The sequence below is a fragment of the Xiphophorus maculatus genome, chromosome 20 (genome assembly GCF_002775205.1).
Source record: "Xiphophorus maculatus strain JP 163 A chromosome 20, X_maculatus-5.0-male, whole genome shotgun sequence".
Classification (NCBI taxonomy): domain Eukaryota; kingdom Metazoa; phylum Chordata; class Actinopteri; order Cyprinodontiformes; family Poeciliidae; genus Xiphophorus; species Xiphophorus maculatus.
Genome location: NC_036462.1, coordinates 27,292,944 through 27,313,150, shown reverse-complemented (window position 1 = coordinate 27,313,150; position 20,207 = coordinate 27,292,944). Strand labels below are relative to the sequence as shown.

The window sequence follows — 20,207 nt, the reverse complement described above, 5'->3', positions numbered from 1 at the left end:
CAAAACCATATACCACAAACAAAACTGGTTGTTGCACCCGTACTGTACTTCTTCAGACAAAAGGGAAGCTTTATTATGAAGAAGGAAACATTCAAAATATTATGAAAGTCATGAAAGACGTTGCATTTGTAAAGAGTTCAACAGCTTAGGAGCCTAAAAATCGGGGCTTTCAACTCTAACACTGAGCTGCGATGTTTAAAATTACTCTTAAGAAGGGAAAGATATATAAATATAACAGCCACATCCAAAACCCGATCAACATGTTGGGTGACCAGGCCTTCCTGTAGCAAGACTAGACAAGGCCTCTTAACACAGTTTATGTCGGCAGCCTAACTTTGAGAAAATCATATATAGTTTGCATATGCCTGATAAAAAATACAACACGTCTGCAACTTTTCTTCAAATTGAGAAGTTCTCCTCCTGACAAAACTTGTGTAATTAACTGAGGTTTATTAGCTCACACAAATCTTTCCAGTTGTGCTGTGGGATTGAGATTAGGGTTTGGATTGTTGCACATTTGGAAACACCTTCTTCCTGACAGAGTGGCCTCATGGTGCAAATTATGAAAAGACTCTCCTACCAGCATCTTTGTATTTTGTCTAATCACTAGATGAGATTAAATATTAATATTTGTATCAGAACTGATTGATTTAATAAATAAACTAGAGTATTTTATGACTTAACAGCAGATTTGAATGTATGATAAAAGAATCTAGACAAATATCTACCAAGACACAATAACAGAATTGTAAGTCATTTTCTTCTGTTTCCTTCATAGTTAAAATATTTTCTAACATTTTTAACTTTCCCACTTTTTTTTTTTTTTAAAAAAGGGGAAAACAATAACGGTTATCAAATTGTGAAACTCAAGCGGATTCAATTTCAAAACACAAGCAAACAAGGAGAAGAAGAGGACAAAAAGACACAAATAGGGAGGTGAAGGAGAGGAAAGGAAAGGGGAGCAGAGAGACAAAAATAACAGAGGCATGTGTCTGTTCCTCCTTGGTATTTTCCACTCTGTTAAATAAATCCCTTCCTCCCTCCCTCCTCTCCCTGCTTTCCTTGCTCTCTTCCAGCTCCTCCTTCCTCCCAGTCATTGGTCAGCTGGTCGAATCAACAGAGCCACAAAGTTGTCCTCGCTCTCATCCAAGTGGCTCACGCTGCCCTCGGGGAGGAAGGAGAGAAGCAGGGAAGAAGGACCAGCGGGGAGGCGATCTATATCCGGATACTTTGGAGCGGCTGCAGAGAGCGGAGGAGGTGGGGGATGCGCGTCAGGATTTTGGTTCAACTCTGACTGCCTGGTAGCGTCTCCTCACCCTGTCGTCACGTCTGACTGATGGTTTTGTTTCCAACAACTTTCCCAGCATCATGAGCTCCTCCTCGGCCAACCTTCAAAGCAAACGCCTACCTTGTAAGTTTCTTTTTTAAAACTTTGGTTTGATCAGATTCAAGGCGTTAGCCAAAATGTTCCGATTATAAGCAGGGGCGGAAATTAAACATTTTCTCCACCAGCCACAGTGGCTAGTAGAGAATTTTTTTTTACCGGCCACTCAGACATTTCACCAGCCACTGTATTTTTTTGTCTTTCGACTACAAACCCCACAAGTACAAGCAAATGATAGAAAACGTATGATTTATGCTTGACTCTCTGAAAACCAGTTTACTGACAATAAGTTTACCATACAGATGTATATAGCCTATACAGAATAATTTGATACAAAGCATGGACACCTTAACAGGGTCATAGTGCAATAAGTTAATTTGAAGTAATCACTAACGGCAAACTTTAACTAAACAACCCTAACATTCTTGCAATCATATGTTGAACATTTCCACATTTTGGCAACAACTCTCCCTGATAGCATTTATTAAAGATGTGTCTAGTCATTTTTTAAATATTTTTAAATTGTATCAATAACTGTTTTCTAACTGTTTTATTTGTTTTCCCTCACTTATTACGTTTTCTATTGAAATGAACAATTACTACTAAAATATCTCAGAAGGTGTTCATTATTAATTCCACGGGCCGCCATCATCACCATCATCATCATTCTTGTGTTACTCCAGAGTTTTTCTTACTACCTGGGGCTTAGAGTTAGCTTCTCCCTCTCATACACCTGCCTTCCTGCCTGCATGAAACATTTTCTTTATGAACACTTTCACTCCTTCTTACCGGGCAGCAGCAGCTAACCTGAACTCTTCCTCAATCTGTCCCTGGTCACGTCTCTCTCATCATCATCCTCCATCGATATTAAAGCCCCTGAATCGCTAATTTCCTCTCCTTGTCCGCTACTGAATCTCTTCCAACGGTCAAAGTTAGTATGGTAATTAACATATCGGTTAGTCTGACACATTTCTCTGAATGGGCTTATGCGCTTTTTAGTTTTTGTAGCAAGTTTTTCTGACCCGCCCCGTCTCGTATCCCCTCATTTTCTCGGACTCCTGTTAGCAGCGACCGTTAGCTGAAATGGCTCTATTTATAACCTCAGAGGGGAGGGGCGGGCCAAGGAGGACTGAGGGATTTCATTGGATAAGCCCAATGTCCGTCAATAAAATCAGCCAATGGGCTGTCGCGGTCGATAAAAATTAGATTCAATATAATTTTTTTGTTATATTATGACAGTCTAGGGCCGCCAGACATGGACAGTAAATGCATCAGTCTGGACTCCAGACGGTCAGTCCTCCCCTGGACAGAAGTTCAAACTGAATGCAGCTTTTTTTTGTTTAAATTGTCAATCCGCCACAGTGGCGGTGCGTTGCTTAAAATTTTCACGCCACTTCATACTTTTACCCGCAATTTGCCCGGTGGCGGGTGCTAATTTCCACCCCTGATTATAAGAAACTTGTCTGCATGTCTATGTGTTTATTATTTTTTTTTACCTTTGCCAATTGAAATGGACCACAAAAAGAGGCTGCTGGGTTAAGACAACCTGATTGATTATTTTGTTAAACTAGCAAATTCTTTTTTTAAATTATTGGAAATAAATAAAACAAGAAGCCCACGTTATGGCAGTTTCCCAGCATCATGAGCTCCTCCTCGGCCAACCTTCAAAGCAAACGCCTACCTTGTAAGTTTCTTTTTAAAACTTTGGTTTGATCAGATTCAAGGCGTTAGCCAAAATGTTCCGATTATAAGCAGGGGTGGAAATTATGGCAGAGTTATGGCAAATATAGTCAACACCCTTCTGATTTAGTACGACACGGTGAATTCTACCAAATTCACAAACGTCACAAAACAGCAACGTATCAACAGTGAAAGACAAAGACTTTACTTTCTTTATTACTTTGACACATTTTTGACATTATGCGTGGGACAATAAGTAAAAGAGAGTAATTTTACGTACATTTTTAAATAATGCAACTAAAAACATTAATTTGTTGAAACACATTTATGAGAAATATTAAGTAGGAACACTACCTTGCATACCTACAGTACAGACCAAAAGTTTGGACACACCTTTTAATTCAATGAGCTTCCTTTATTTTCATGACTATTGACATTGTAGATTCACACTGAAGGCATCAAAACTATGAATAACACATGTGGAAATATGCACTAAACAAAAAAGTGTAAAACAACTGAAAATACCCCTTATATTCTAGTTTCTTCAAAGTAGCAACCTTTTGCTGTGATTACTGCTTTGCACACACTCTGCATTTTCTTGATGAGCTTCCAGAGGTTGTCACCTGAAATGGTTTTCACTTCATAGGTGTTGCCCTGTCAGGTTAATAAGTGGGATTTCTTGCCTTATAAATAGTCATGAAAATAAAGAAAACCCGTTGAATTAGAAAGGTGTGTCCAAACCTTTGGTCTGTACTGTATATTGACTTTATTGTTTGACAATTGTTTTGTTTAATTAGGATCACTGAACACTTGGCGCTAAAAGCCTAATGTGATGTTCAGTGAACAAACTGGTTCTCTTGTGTAAAGTAATGAACATAATCCACCTGTCCATTTATATCATTCCACGGCATTATTTTACCGCCTTAGCATTTTTTCTGTCTTATCAAATTGTTGTATAGTGCAAAATGGCCGCCTAGTAAGAATGATGAGCTGCTTGTTTGTGTCCATCCCAATAATGTAGGTCACACTTCTTGACCCCAATTTTTGGTTAAACGTATCCTAACAGAGTAAAGCCAGCATTAGACACATAACAGTTTCTGTCAACAAGGGAGTGATGGTGCTTCCTTCGTATATTTACTTTGGAAATAGATCTTAAAGTCATTTACAATAGTATTGTTGTAAAGACTAAGCTCCCTTTGTGCTTCATGTTTTCATGGGAGCCGGTGTGACGGCTCAGCCGGTGTTTTAATAACTGCCTTTGCGTTGACGTTCTCTGGTAAGACGGAACAAAGAACTTCAAGTGCCAAAAAATCTGAAAGGAATGTTGACTTATCACTCTAAGTCATATTGAGTACTACCAGATGAACAGGTCATACTCTGTCAGGAACGCACACACGCACGCACACGCCCGCACGCACACGCCCGCACGCACACACACACACACACACACACACACACACACACACACACTGACAGGTAAAGTTGGATTGGGATCAAAGCACAACTACAGACAAAGATCTCTCCTTCTTAATGGGATTGCGGTTGCAGATCTCGTCAGAATCGACTCGTCGCAGTCTGTTTTCAGAGACGAAGCGACCCAGATAGGGCCTGAAACTGCATTAGTCCCAAAGAGTCCAGAGATTTCACGAGACTGAAATGGATCAGGGTTCTGGCTCTGGAGAAGGCATCGCCCATCTGTTGTTGTGCCTGTTTTTTCCCGTGTATTCGGCTGCATGACGTTTTGATTTCTGTGTGAATGAGCCGGAGAGATCCACTGTGCCGTGTTTGGAGGGAAGGAGCTTGATACTGCGCCGAGACGCGAGATGCTGCCTAATGAGCATAAAACAGAGGATGAAAACCTTTATCATAGCTTAGCATAACTCTCCCAGATCACATTGAGGTATTTGTTGCCGTGTTTTATGCTTTTTCTGCTTAGGAGATTAAGACTTGCGCAGTAGAAGTAAAAATAAATTATTGAACAAGCTACAGAGTCTTGCAAAAGTCATGTTACAGCCACTAACTTCGATGGATTTTATTGAAATGCTGGGTGATAATTGTAAAGTAGAAGGAATGTTTATGGTTTTCAAAAAATTTTAAATTTTCTCCTGCTTCTTCATAAAACATCTGCATTATTATTATTATTATTATTAATAATAAATTTTTAAAATTATTTTTTTAACCAATTAATTGATTTAATTTTGGGGCATCAGACTATACGGGGCTTGAATACAATGCATGCCACACGTTCCAGGTTTTTTATGCTCAAATATCACATAAGACTACCATAAAATACATTAAAGGTTGTGATGTGAAACACTACAAAAAAAAAAAAAAATCAAGGGATATGAACAGTAACATGAGGCACTGTGAAGAAAAATGTGAAGCATATTTGCACTGCTCAGTGTTTAAGTGAAGGTCTACACAGTGCTGCTGAACTTGCTATAAACAAAGCTATCAAAACTTAGGAAGCCACTGGGGCATATAAATCATTTTATGAAAATATAGCAGCTGCTGAAGGAGACATGACATTAGGTCTGCTGTCATTCATAATATATTTATTGTGGTTCCAATTAATCACGTATGTGGAAAACTTGCAAAATATTGCATTGAAAATGACACATTTTTTCCATGATGCTCAAAAAATTGTGTGTGCCAAAAGGCGGGCCTCTTGTTCAGAATGTGACCAAGAACACAAGAACTGTTTTGTTTGATTCTTCTGGAAAATTATAAGATATTTTCGAGAAATTGAAAGCAAGCTTTGAATTGAAGCTGCTTTACTTTTTCTAATCTAGCTGGATTCTCTGTGATATTTCTCTGAAGTTGCTTCTTTAAATCTATCTGTCACAACCCTGGCTACATCACTTAAACCACACCTGGAGTTTTGTTTTCAGGTTTCACAATGGGAAATATTTTATTTTTAAGAAAATAAATAATAGCTGGCTTCTTCTTGCCAGCAATGCCTAAGGATATATTTGCATGAATGATTGTTACAATAAAGATAACGTGGATCAATGCTTAGATTACACCCTAATTGCTCTGCCGCAAGCAATGTCTTGTGACAATCGAGTGATTATTTAGTCACTGCGTGTAATTCTGCTTAACAAGCACTAATTAACGATTTAATAAGTTTAACTGAGAAGTTTAAACATTGCTGTCCCATGGAAACAGATCAGCTGCACCCATTATTCTCCTCTAGGGTGTCCACAGTAAAAAGAAAGACAAGCAAAAAATATATACTGCTCAAAAAAATAAAGGGAACACTTAAACAACACAATATAACTCCAAGTAAATCAAACTTCTGTGAAATCAAACTGTCCACTTAGGAAGCAACACTGATTGACAATCAATTTCACCTGCTGTTGTGCAAATGGAACTTTGTACAGAACAAAGTATTCAATGAGAATATTTCTTTCATTCAAATCTAGGATGTGTTATTTGAGTGTTCCCTTTATTTTTTTTGAGCAGTGTATATAGGTAAAGATCCGAAGGATTAATCCAGGTCCATCCATGATGTTTGACCATAAAGTTTAAACTTGATCACAACATTATTTTCCACTCGGGGTCATGAAAAGTGTTGCACAAGGCCTTATCAGGACATACCCTAAATTATGACTTGGTTTAATATTTGGACTCTGATGATAAATAAGGCCTCTTTTTTTATTTATATGTGTTTTTCTTGAATGGTAAATTGTGTGATTAAATATTTTTATGTCAAAAACTTACCTAAATTTAAACTAAATACTTTAATGCAGGTGAACTCAGACACCACTACTTAGAAACAGGGCCGGTCTGAGGGTAAGCAGGGCCCCGGGCAGGATGTGACTTGAGAAAGCATCAGTCTTGGCATTCATTGTTGCTAAGACAACAATGAATGCCATATGTTGACTACAGTATATGACAGTGACGTGAGTTAGTTGGACGCATTTATTTATTTTTTGGGACTTGGAATTTTTTTTTTTTTAATTATTTGAGAAGTAGATTCTGTGAATAAATTTGAGATGGGTTTGCTTCTCTGCTTCACAAAGTTTCAATTCAGACTACAGTAAAATCTATATTTGTTGGTTAAGAGTAAGCTGAAAATGTGACCCCACCTCAGGGACGACCTCCTCCTAACATCAGAAATAAAACTTTCATAGAAAACTTTCATACTTTTAAATTGTGAATTCATTTAAATGTAATATAATTTGCAATTTGAGGTAAAAGAAAAAAAGAAAAAGGCTTGCATTTCCTTATGGTTTTTTTCTCCCCCAAAAATTGAGAAAAAATCTTTTAAATCAGATAGTACCAAAATAAACTGAATTCTTAAGAAACTTGACTATACACAGCAACAAAAGAGACCTGAAGCCAGGCTCACAGTGTGGGATTATCACAGTCTCTGTGGTTGTCCAGAGTGATCAGACATGCTGACTGCTGATTCAGCACTTATATGACCAAACACTTGCTTCTGAAGTTAATAAGTGTCAGAAAAAAAAAAGTGAGTCACAAAACTAACAAAAGCTGCAGTGGGAGGGAAGATGACGACCTCCCAGGAGTTCTGCACTTCAGTTCTTGTTAAGTATGAAGCGACCTGGCCAGAGAGCACTGTGTGAAAGACTGAACGGTCCTCTCAATTCATCACTTCCATCACCAAATCTTGTTCCTGACACAGTGACGCTTAAGGTCAAGAGCCACCACAGGCAAACCTCAGGGCTGTGGTTTCACTGCCCTGCTCTTTTGGTTTGCTCACTGCGTTACCTCACTGCAGCTGCAACATCAAAGTTTTTCATCAAAATTTGACATTTTTCAAACGGCCAGCTCTTCTCTACAAAAGCCACAGCCATTTTGTGAAAGAAAAAAAGCTGAAGTTATTACAACCCCTCTACAGATTTTTATTAACGATTTGTATTTCTTCCTCGAACATTTTTACCGCAATCCATTCATGAAACTATTTCATGTTAAATAGTTTCTTGACAGTTCTTGCTGTAATATTTGAAATTTCAACTATGTCAGCTCAATCTTTCTGAGACAAAGACACAGTTTGCTCATCTGTTTATTAATCACTGTTACACAAGTGTGTTTTTTTTTCTTTTTGGCTGTTTTAGTAAATTCCAGTAAGTGGAATTACTTACTTGTTATTGTTTTTCAATAACAATGTGAAACCTTCCAACTCCAATCTAAATCAAAATGAAAAAACGTCTGAGTCATTGTGATTGGTTAAACAGAACATTCCTCTCGTTCTCCTGGGTTGTGTTAAAATAACTTTGAGCTGCTTCAAAAGTACTAGGAAACGAAACAGCAGACACCAGAATATGCAACCCAGGAAAACATGATGGTGTGGGAATTTAAAAAAAAAGTTAAAGTCTTTTATACATACATTGGTATGAAAACATTCTTGCTCCTTTACATATATCTTCTGCTCCTGCTTTTTTTTTAAAAAAAAAAATCAAACTTAAATGTTTCTGATCATAAGGCATATTTTGATGTCAGATAAAGATGGTAAAACTAAGACCTGAATAAATTTTGAAATAATTATTTTCATGAATGGATAAAGGTACTTAAATCAACCAGGCTCAATTTTTTTGCGCTATTTTTGCTACCATTAAAAGTTTGTGATAACTTTAACACCACTGGTTTTTGTAAACTAGCTTTAATTAAACCTCACTGGAAGGCAGCTTTATGAGATCTCTTAGCGGTCTTAATTATTTCAGCAACGCTGCATATAAAATATTTGTTCTGCAGTTCTTGCAGTAATCAGGTCTGGGTTGCAGCTTGTGAAATAGCAACTAGTTTTTCACAATAGTGTTTTTTCTTTTTTTCTGGTTTGGAATAAAACCAGGCCTGTCACGATAACAAATTTTGCTGGGCGATACATTGTCCCAGAAGTTATTATGATAAACGATAATACTGTTGTTTTGAGACCATTTTCAAGTAATATAATGGAAAATGGCATAATATTGCAAAAAATAATATTCTCAGAGATCAGTAAACTTTAAATTCCAATGAGCATTTAATAATGGAACTGGAAGACATTTTAAATGTCCAAAATAAACAACAGAAACAACAAATATTGTCCATCAAAAAAGGGACTAGTTGAGACCAATAAACCAGAGATACTGAAGGTTTTTAAGAGAACAATTATAAACCATACAAATGGAAATAATTAAGCTCTTTTTAATATATCATGCAATTAATTGATTTATTGCTTATTGCAACAGGGCTAGACAACTGAATGATTCTGTTTCCAAAACATATTAAAGTTAGAGAACTTCCTACTGGCTCTTCCCCACAGACCAACCATGAACTTTGTTTGAAACAAGTGGCAATTGGAGCTAAATGCAGTCATTCTGCTGTTCAGCAGTAACCATTCTGCCTAAGAGGATTTGCCAGTGCAGGAAACAAACATGGATCAGAGCTTTATCATCTGGTAAAGCCTATTGTGTTAATCAGAACTCACGACAGCCTGCCGGTGGACGTGTGGAGGGGACTGGGACAGGACAACGTCCTATAAACGGCCCTATTGTCAGTCATGGTGGGACCAAGAAGAGGCCTCCCGCTGATGATGTCAGCGCTGATGGACGGTGCTGGACACAGCTTTGTCCCGGAAAACATAGCCTGAGCTAATATGACGGTGGAAAGACCCCCCCAAATATAACCAAGCATCAGCAGGGGTCGTTAATAATTCACAAACTTTGCAACCCGATTCTTGTAAAGCGGGAGCTTTTTTAGTGTTCCGGCCAAAAAATTGAGAATGAAAGTCTGACTGCTCCACTTCATTTTTAAGGAGAGAGGAAGGGAGCAGTGCAGAGGGATTTTGGTCTCAAACTGCTTTGAGGCCTGCGTCTGTATCCTGACTTCTTGCGGTAGGACAAAGGTCAAAGAGTGATGCAATCTTTTCATCTTTGGACAGGACGCCCAGGGCATTCAAGGCCAGGTTCCACCTCAGGTAGATCCCCATGTTTCAAAATCTGGAGTGTGGACCGGCTAAGAGGTCACAGAAAAGATCATTCACTCCTCCGTATATGGACTCTAAAAATGTAAGAGACTGAAAAATAACAGAGAGCTGTAAAAAGCTTTGGACTATATCAGGGGTTTTCAAAGTGCTAAAAGTATGAACTACCCTCTGTTTGGCCACAGTTCATTTAGGGTTTTGGAAAAAGACTTTCCCAGTGCTTTGCAGACAACTATATAGCAGTGGAGCATGTTCACATCCAACCCATGAAAAACCCCCACTTTAAATAATTGTGGTCATACTTTCATCTTTTTTATTCTTATTTTGCCTCCTTACTGACTGTAGCGCTAGTAACTAAAAATCAGTCCATTTTTCTGACATAGGCTGGGTGACGTTGGCTAAATGTTTGCAGTTACTTTTTCTGCACGCCCCACACTTTGAAAAGCCCTGGACTGTATCAGTAATTTGCTACAACACCATGTTACAATAAAATCAATGAAAGTCAAGCCTTTGATTTTGGTAAATGTGGGGGGGAAAAAAACAATCTTCTGTGAAAATACTGGAGTAAAAAGTAGCATCTTTGGGTCATCAAGTTCTAAAACCCTTTTCTATCCTACCCTACCACCAGAAATGTAAACATCCAGAGTTTCCTAAACACTGTGGGACCGTAACTGGACCCATGTGCTTTTGGTCAGAGGAGATTCAGAGTGATAACCTCATACCCAAAGTTAAATATGGCTCCATTTTTGTTCACATTTTACAAAGTAGAAAGTTGCACTGGTCTTCTTCAGATGTTTTAGTGTCGCATCCTTCAGTGGTACTAGGTGCAGCGCCACCACAGGTGAAGAGGAGAACAGATTTTTCAAAGGGTTTGGATCGTTTGGCACAGTGCAGTGTGAAAGCGAACCAGACTAGCTGAAAATGTAGCAAGTGTTGCAATTTTTGTCCCCAAACGAACCCAGTTTACTAGACTAACAGGTGAAAACACCCATATTGACAACACATGTACCAATACTGGTACCATCACAAGCGCTCATATTAACTTTATTGTAACAATCCAAATTTTAAGACAGGAACTGGGTGTACCAAGAACTATAACAAAAGTCCAAATACTTTGTTTTGAATTGGCCTTTTATATAGGCATCATTCAAGTCAAGATGACTTCAAGTCAAGTGGATGACTTGATCCACTTGGGTAGGAAAACCACTTCCCAGCTCAGACAGAACAAAAGTTGGAGTGTGGCAAGCTACTCTGTAATTAAAGTGGAGAAGAAAGCAGTGATTCCCAGAAGTTTTAATTCTCCGCCGATATTTTTCTGTTGTTCCAAAACGACGGGAAAATGTTTCCACAGAAGTGTTTGCTTCTGGCCTTGACCTTCCCTCTCTTTGTCACAGGGGAGCTTCATGTGAGCTCACATTTTCCTCCAGCTCACTGATGGGCCTAATGGGAGCCTGTGGGCGACACCGAGCCCTCCTATCTCTTCATTTAGCTCAGGGATCAATGCTTTGCTGCGGCAGCTGACGGTTCTAACCTGGTATCTCAGCGGGCGGCTCCTCACAGAAAAAAAGAAAGAGAAAACAAGGGGGAAGAGAAACATGCGGCATCCACACATTAAACAGACACAAAGAGTGACCTGATTTTTCTTTTTCATTTAAGTACGTGTACTTGAAGCTGTGCCGTGAGGAGATGACGAGATTTAGTTGAGCTCTAAATGATCAAAAAGGGATGATGGGTTTTACTTCTCAGATGCTGTGCTGAGCCCTTTCATGTGGTCAGCCTCATCATGACACAGTTTTTGTGAAAATGTGACAACAGTATAATTCAGGCTCTTCATGCTAATCCCAACAAGGGCGCACTCACGCTGCCTCTCGAAAGTATTCACACCCATTTACTTCAAACGTCTCGTTAGAACAAGCTTATGTATTTTACTCTGATTTTTTTTTTCTTTGCCATAGATTTAATAAATAGTAGTAAGTGTAGCTAAGTACGGAAAAGTGTAGACTGTTTCTGATTGCAAGTAAAATTCAACATCACCAATTAATTCAGAGTTCACAAAACAAGTAAAGAGTCGACCTGTGTGTACTCTAATCCCAGGGTTAATGAAATCGTTGATGCATTTCCATTAAAAACCTGCGCAAAACTTTGTCAATATTCCACTGATGATGATGAAAAAACAAAATGTTGTAATTACGGTTTTTCCATGTAATAAAAAACGCAATTAAAATCACATGTGAATAAATTTGTTCACAGGATAAGTCATTAAAAAACACACCGCTCCGTCATTTTCATACCACTTCCTGTCGTCTTCTTCGTTTTTCCAGCAGTAGTAGCATCCAATTGTTGGATCACATGACTCGAGTGATGCGAAAAAATTATTTCAATTGCATTACAGTAATTTCGATGCAGCCAAAAAACCACTTAGTCCCGATGCAAAAGCGTATTATTGTATAAGACAGGGAAGAGATGATGGCACGATGGAGCGAATTAAGTACAGGGTAATCTTTGAAGAAAACCTGTTAGAAGCTGCACAACACTAGAAAGTGAGATGGAGGTTTGCCTTCCAGCAGAGCTGTTATGAAATAAACCAGATCAAAGCATTATTCATGTGTTGGTCCAGTCAAAGTTCAGACCTGAATCCAACTGAGAATCTGTTTGAAAACTGCAGCTCGGACTGGTCTTGAGCCAATTTGCAAAGAAGAAAAATCTCAATCTACAGACGTCACCAAAAACATACAGATGTAACTACAGCGAGTCGCGGTTCTGAAGAGCTTGGACTCAAGGGGGGATCGACTTCAAAAGCGCTCCACACTTTTCAGATACTTTTGGCAAAAAGAATAAAATAAAATCAATGACATAAAACTGACAAAAAAAAACAAACACACACATTATGTGGAAAAAGTAATGGGGAAAAGTTCAAGGGACATGAAGACTTTTGCTAGGTTCTCTACTTTTATCCGGTCACTCTGTCTGGAATTTTAGTGTTTTTTTGTTTTTTTTAAATCTGTCCAAATTACCCACTCTAGGAACTTGCATTATCTTTAAGGAGAGCAGTCAGTCCCATTCAGCTACATCTCTGCCTTTGTGTTTGCCTTGAAAGGGCCCTTTATTTGCCTGCTGCCTGAGCTGAAGATCTGGGTTTGTCTTTATGTGGGGAGACGGGGTGGCATGCAAACACATCCGGCCTCCTCCGTCTGCAGCAAACACTTTTCTGTCTGTTCCAGTCATTCTGTGTGTCCAGCTGGTCTTATGGACCTCTGCTTCTCAAGTCCCAGGGTGAGAGAGAGGAAGGAAAGATGAGGGGGAGAAAAACAGAGCCAGAAAAGACTGAGTGAATGAAATCTTTCACATTCTTCCTTCCTTCCACCATGAAACTAATGACTTCGTTGTGTGGAACTGATGTACAATAGACATGTAATCTCATCACCTTTTTTTTTTTTCTTTTTTTTTACTGAAGATTTGCCCACTTGAATTCCTGGGCTACTCAGGGGTCACCAGGGTCGCCAGTGGCCAAAAAAACGAACTCTTGGATGAGGAAGCAAAATCAATGTGAGGATATACGTCTGTAACTAACCTTTAGCTGCCCTGGGGCATTAGGCTTTCAGTGGAAACAATCAATGGCGTGATCAATCAGTGTTTAACTGGGTGGGAAAACACTCCAGGATAAGCAGCAGCTATATTTAAACCTGCAGCCTTAAAGAGAATCAATTTAATCCAGCTCAGGTTAGCTGCTTTCCAAAACAAAACCCTGTGTTTTCTCTCCGGCACGCTGCTCTCAGCTGGACGCAGCAAACATTTAGTCACATGTCAAGCAGGCCGCTTCTTATTGTGTCAGACATATCGCTTTGTCAACCCTGCAACCCTCACCTCCCGTTACAGCTCTGAGGAAAACTGTGTTTGTGATCGTGTAACAATTATAAATGTCCCTCTAGAATACTTAAAGGGGCGGTGTTATGCATTTTACAGCACAACAAAGTAGGTATGTTAACTTCACTTGTTGTATATATCAGATATTTAAAAAAAATTAAGAAAATGTCTCTTTATGAAACTCCTGCTCTTTCTGACACTGGCAAATCATCACAGATTACAAATTTGATTAAGTATACACACTAAAATATGTATCATTGATGACCTATTTTAAGTTTTATTTAAAAAACAAAAATCAATATTAAGATTCTCAAAAACCTTCCCAAAAGATATTTTTAATCTGCCCAGAGTTAAGCTTCCTCAAATAAAGGAGAGTTATGTTTTCTCAGCATAAATATCAGGGTAAATATTTATTAAAATAATTTTAAAAGATTCAACATGTAAAATGAACATCTTAACTTTAACTTTTAGAGGAAAGAACTTAAGTCTAATACCAACCACTAACCAAAAAAAAAGACTATGTCCAGCTTAAGTCTACACACTACTGATTTATTAAAAGCAAAATAAAACATGACCATCTTAGTCCACACCTGTTAATGTCAGAGTAATAAGAGTAAATTTGTACATATTATAGTCAAATGAGCGCTCCAGCTGTAGTAGTTTGAGTTGCACTGTTTCCTACTTTACCATGTATGCTGGTGTATTGAAAAGCTTGTTGCATGGGTCTAAACGTGGACAAATTAAGGGCATTTTGAGGAACATCTTTGACGTATGCTGTACTCACACACTGCTGTTCTGAATGGTGCATGTTTTTTGGGACCGAGGGTGTGTAATTCACAGTGTTCTGCTCGGTATCCATTTGGTGTCTTGGTATCCATATTTGGGTTGTCTTAACTCAAAATTAGGCCAATCCTAATTTTGCAAGTCAACCCATCAAAACACCGGGTTCCATTTGAACTAAAAGAAGCTGGTCTAAATCCACCTCCATCTTCATGCAGACAATTACAACCTACTTCTTTCAACATTAATAAATGTTGAAGAACATTAATATTCAACGTATAAAATCTGACGCCACCGAGTAAGGCTGGGGGTATCAATCTAAATATCGATACCAAGGTGAGTATTGGTATCGGGTCGACACTAGCGTGATAAGATTGATACTTTTGTTTCCTCTTACATATGTCCAGTAAATCCCTCAAATTTCCTCATAGAGTTCATACCAAGAGCGAACGTTTACATTTGGAAAGAAGGATTAAATACCTCCATAATGTTCACACTCAAAATGTCTGCTTTCTTTCAAATACAATTGGTTTAATTCCCCATGTAGCACCCCACTGCTCTGTCCGCTAGTAACTGGGACAAGAACTTAAACTCACTGGTGGGGTGGCTATTTGGGTTCGTTAAGTTCTGGTAGACACCATAAGCACAGTTTTATCATTATCTATTCAGGCAGCTGAAAAAATATATTAGTGGAACTTCAAAATACACATTTATGTAAAGATATATGTCTGAACTATAGACATATATCTATAGTTATAGATATGGCCATATCGACCATATCAATAGTCGATATGGCTGAATATCAACTATTGAGGGGGAAAAGGTATTTTTATTTTGGCAGATTAGTTACACACTCAGTTATAGTAAGTGCATAGTAGACGATAATAAGGAAATTCAGTTATTTCTATACTGCTAAATTATTTTCTATTGTAGTTAGTAAACACTTTTCATAACACTTATAATCAACTAACTGAAGTCAAATCACCAAATTATTCATTAATTATTGTTTTTAAGTATTGGTATCAGTATCGGCGATACTAGCCCTGTATTTACTTCCTATCATATCGATACAAAAATTCCCAGTGTCGCACATCCTGACTACGCAGTGAGCAGGAATGAATATTTCCTTATTACGGATGTAAATAAGCAGAAAGCAGGTTCAGCTGATTGTTGTTTCCGATGACCCTGGGGTTTTTAAAATGTCCTCCTCAGTCTTCCTTGTGAAGCTCTCTGTTTCTCTCCGTCAACAAGCTGTCAGCTCAGACAGGAGCTGCGGCGACAGGCTCCTGTCATGTCGCCGTCGCAGATGTGCGCCTGGCCGTGACTCATGGGGAGCACTGTGCTGATGCAGCACGCCAGACAGGCCAACCTGTTGCTCTTTTAGATCAGCTTTGCTGCCTTAGCACTTCCAAAGAGGGATTCTTTTTTTCTTTTTCTTTTGCAGCACTTTTTGTGCTACTTTGACTTAATAAAGTAGCACAGAAAACCTGCCATCACAGGAGCGTCCTCATATTGACACAAGCGATGACTCATCCGGTCTAAATTGCACTCGCCGGTGCATTTTTAGGTCGCTAAGCCCTACGCTGACTAGATAAGCTTGACTTTCCTCCCAGTTTAGACATGAATCAGACGGCTGATCCAATTACTTCAATCCCTGTTTGCGGGCTGGAATCGCTGCTCGGATCTCAGACACTCATCTGATGATAGCAGCTGCCAGTAAATCCACTGATTCATAGATCTCAGTTCAACTATCTACCTGTCTTTATTTCAATAGAAGATTAGTAATCTAAAAAGAGAGAACCTCGGTTCTCTTCAGCCTGGTCTCCACTTAAACTCCGGTTCGGGTTACAGTGATGCTGATGAGGAGGAAAATGGGATCACCCGGTTTCCTCAAACAGGATTAACTTAGCGAGAGGACTCACAGTTCGCCCTGTGAATCTTAACAGCAAGACTGAAAATGTGTGGGCGAGCAGAGTGCGGCTGTCTTTAATTTCCGTTCATGCGCTCGGTAAAGCTTTTCATACAAATGATGAATACAGGGGACTTAAAAACGCTGGCTCTTCATAGATGTATGCTTACAGAGTAGCGGAAAAAATAAAACTGCTAACATGCGCATCACTTTATGCCTGGCGTTGTCATATTTAGTGCTTACTTTCTACAGAAACAGAAGAAGGAATATAAATCTCGTTCTAGGCTACAGCTCAATGTCGCCCTCTTCTGGCTTGCTGGGCTGTGAGCGCTTTGAAATGAGTTTTCAGCAATGCACTGGTCAGGAGTCAAGACACAAGGATGTACAGAACAAGCAGAGAGGTCTGTTGACAGTGAGTCATTAGAAGACAAGCAGGAACCTCTCATGAACTTTATACACACTAGTAGCAAGCTACATTTAGTCATCTTAAAATAATGGCCTAAAATGATTTTGGAAAAGAAAAAAGAATCACAACCTCTTTACTGTCTAAAGATAACTTAGGCAACAACAACAAAAAAAACACTTTTAGCAAAAAATGACTTATTTTAGGAAGGTGACGATTTTCTGATGCCCATGCAATCTGTTCATATAACAAAGTATTTAGACAAGCGACAAACCCCGCCCCGATGTCAAAACAGCTCTGGAAAATGCAAATGTTTTGTGTTGCCAAAAATAGAATAAAAGTCTCAGTAATCTGAAAGTGTTTTTAAGAGTCTTTGTTGAAGAAGAATAATCCAGTTCGAATTTGACAGAAGTGATTCCAGATTGTTTGTCCTTGAGCCGTGTGCCAACTTGAGCGTCGTTAGTTATTTTCTGACTCACACGCGGGCAACCAATCGTCAATCACCAAGAGATGACAATACAGTACCAGATAACAGATTGGTACGGTGTAATTTGCAGAAACATGTTTTGTTTTTGTTTCCGTGCCGCTCCCTAATGGACTGCTGCCCTGGGCAGTGAGTCACATCACTCCTGTTGACATTAAACCTGTAAATGGGAAATGTGCTGCAGCAACGTCTGACTTCCTGTCCTGCTGCATCCTGCGATTCCCAGCAGAGACGGAGCATGCCCAGAGGCCTCCAGACATGGAGTCAGCGCAGCAGCTCAAGCTTAGGGAGCGACAGCGATTCTTCGAGGAGGTCTTCCAGCACGAAGTGGACGTCTACCTGTCCTCGGCACACCTGTGCATCAGAGACTACAGGAGACGTAAGCTGGACGTTTCGTAGAGGGCTTTCTGCGTCCACGAATAAAAATTTTCTAATTGTTTTTGGTTATTTTTCTTCTGATTTTACAGCGCCCATCGGCAGCATCTCCTCCATGGAGGTGAACGTGGATCTCCTGGACCAGATGGAGCTCATCGACCTCTCTGACCCAGACCCGGTGGATGTGTTCTTCAGCTCCGTGGGGGAGGAGGGGCTGCTGTCCTCGCCGCTGCCGGGTATTAAAACTATTGAAACTGGATCGTAATGCACTCTAAAAAAATTATACCCTAATTAAATTTAGTAACATGCAATAACATTTTTACAAGTAAAAATATTGAGTTTATTTGAATGCCCTCAGATTGGTTGGAACAAAACATTTGTAGTAAGTAAATGTAAGTTATGTTTTTAATTACATCTTAACCATTTAAGTTTTCTTAAATTGTTAATCTACTCATCAATTGAGTAGATTAACTAAAGGTATTATGTGAACCAGATTGAAAAGCTGAGCTGAAAGTATCAAAGGGCATAATTAAATAAAATTCAAAACATTTATAGGCTTTAACTTCAAAGTTACCAATGACCTACTGAAAAATGTGTTTAACAACTGATTTTTATTACTTAATTTACTACATTTGACAGTATTTAGTGATCAATATGTCACCAAATATAGCAAAAATTTACGTTATCCCTATAGAAAATTACATGTATTTCTAGCATCCCTATTAAAGTACTTAAGCAAAATATTTGTTGGGTCAGTGTATTATTTTGAGCTGGACTTAAGCAACATTAGAAGACATTCTCCTCCTCAATCGTTGCTGTTATTTGTATTTAAATTGACATTTGCCACAATGAGCACTTTAAATAAAAGATTTTTATCTCAGAATTCAGACTTTTTTTTCCCTCAAAAGATTGAAGCCAGAACTCCGACAAAAATGATTCTGAGATCAGCCAGAATTTTGTGAAACTGTCAAAATTCTGAGAATGAAGTCAGAATTCTTACTTTTAAATGTCTTCAGCACTCTTCCATATAGGAGGCATGCAACACATTTCCACCTCACTAATGGTGCAACGCAGGACATTACAACATGCCGCTAAGCACCCTGGGAAATTGTTTCCACTCCCGCCTTTTTCATGTTTCAGTTTTTAAGTGCAAACCTAAAATCCCTACTTTACTCAACAGATGGGACAAAATTAATAAAAAATTTGACATGACTTACTGCAGTAAGTTCAAAATATATTTTTTTGACTAAGTCAGTAGACAACTAAATGTTGCTCAAATGTTTTATAATATGCCCATATAGCCGTTTTTTTTTTTTTTTAGAGTGTGGCTCATACAAAACAAAAAATAAAAGCGACTTTGAACCACCAGTAACATTGTGCTTCCTACCTCCAAACATTAGCAGGCCACAGCAGCGACGAGGCGGCCGTGAGGAACGGGCTGTTCCGCCACGTCCTGGAGCGTCTGGACGGCAAGTCCCGCATGTCCTCCACGTCTTCGGACTGCTCCTCGGACAGCCAGGCCGCCAACGTCAACGGAGGGGACACCCCTCTGGTCGGGTCGGACAGCGAGGAGACGCCGAGCGGCGCAGCGGCGGAGAGAGGCGTGTCGCCGGGGGAAGGAGAGCAGAGAGCTCGGAGTGTGCGCTCCTACTGCGAAGAAACCTCCCGTACGAAATAACGCGGAGGCTTTAACAGAGGACGTTGTTGAGAAAAGACTTTTTAATTGACCCCCCGTAGGTTTCCATGGTAACCCGATGTGTACTTTTTATAGCGCGGGCCTGAGAATGTGTTGAGTGTAAATATGCCGATTCTGCTTAGACTGGTCTTCCTTCTTGTCATTTCAGTGTGAAAAAAATAATGGTTTTTGTACAGTATTAATAAAACTCTAAAACAAGAGACGACAGAAATTCTATCGTTTTTTATTTTTATTTTATTCCATTTAGAAAGCAAAGCACCGAGACGCCGCAAAGCAAACAAGGACTTGCTTAAGTTGGCATTTTACAACTTGTGTGTTGTACTGAAAATAAAGGAAGGCGGTAATGGAGCCGGTTCTGGTTTTGTAGGATTAATGTGAGAATGTGCTCAGCCTCAGACCGCAATTAAAAAGTATGCGCTCCAGGCAAAACTCACAAGCGCTACAGTCAGACTTCAAAAAGGCTTTTTCCACAAAAGAGCTTTCTGCAGGCCATCATGTCAGCATGTATCCACACTGACAAAAAGAGATAACATAGGCTTAAGAGTAATTTGAAGCACTGAAAATGTGTTCATTTACATTATCAAAGGGCAGTAGTATGTTAAACCAACTTCTTTTTTAGCTTTACATCATATTGTGTTATTAATTTATACAAAAAAGCATATCTGGAGTGTTGCCTTGATTTTTTTCATGCATGTTTGAGAAAT

At 39.1% G+C, this 20,207-nt stretch overlaps 1 protein-coding gene across 1 annotated transcript; it reads left to right on the top strand.

The window, feature by feature from the left end:
* Positions 1-1,045: 1,045 nt before the first annotated feature.
* Positions 1,046-19,705, top strand: LOC111605818 (dysbindin-like). The gene is made up of 5 exons (XM_023324645.1): positions 1,046-1,257; positions 1,365-1,411; positions 17,659-17,811; positions 17,900-18,043; positions 19,208-19,705. The coding sequence occupies exons 2-5, from the start codon at positions 1,369-1,371 to the stop codon at positions 19,483-19,485; spliced, it is 618 nt and encodes a 205-aa protein (XP_023180413.1). The 5' UTR covers positions 1,046-1,257; positions 1,365-1,368; the 3' UTR covers positions 19,486-19,705.
* Positions 19,706-20,207: the final 502 nt, after the last annotated feature.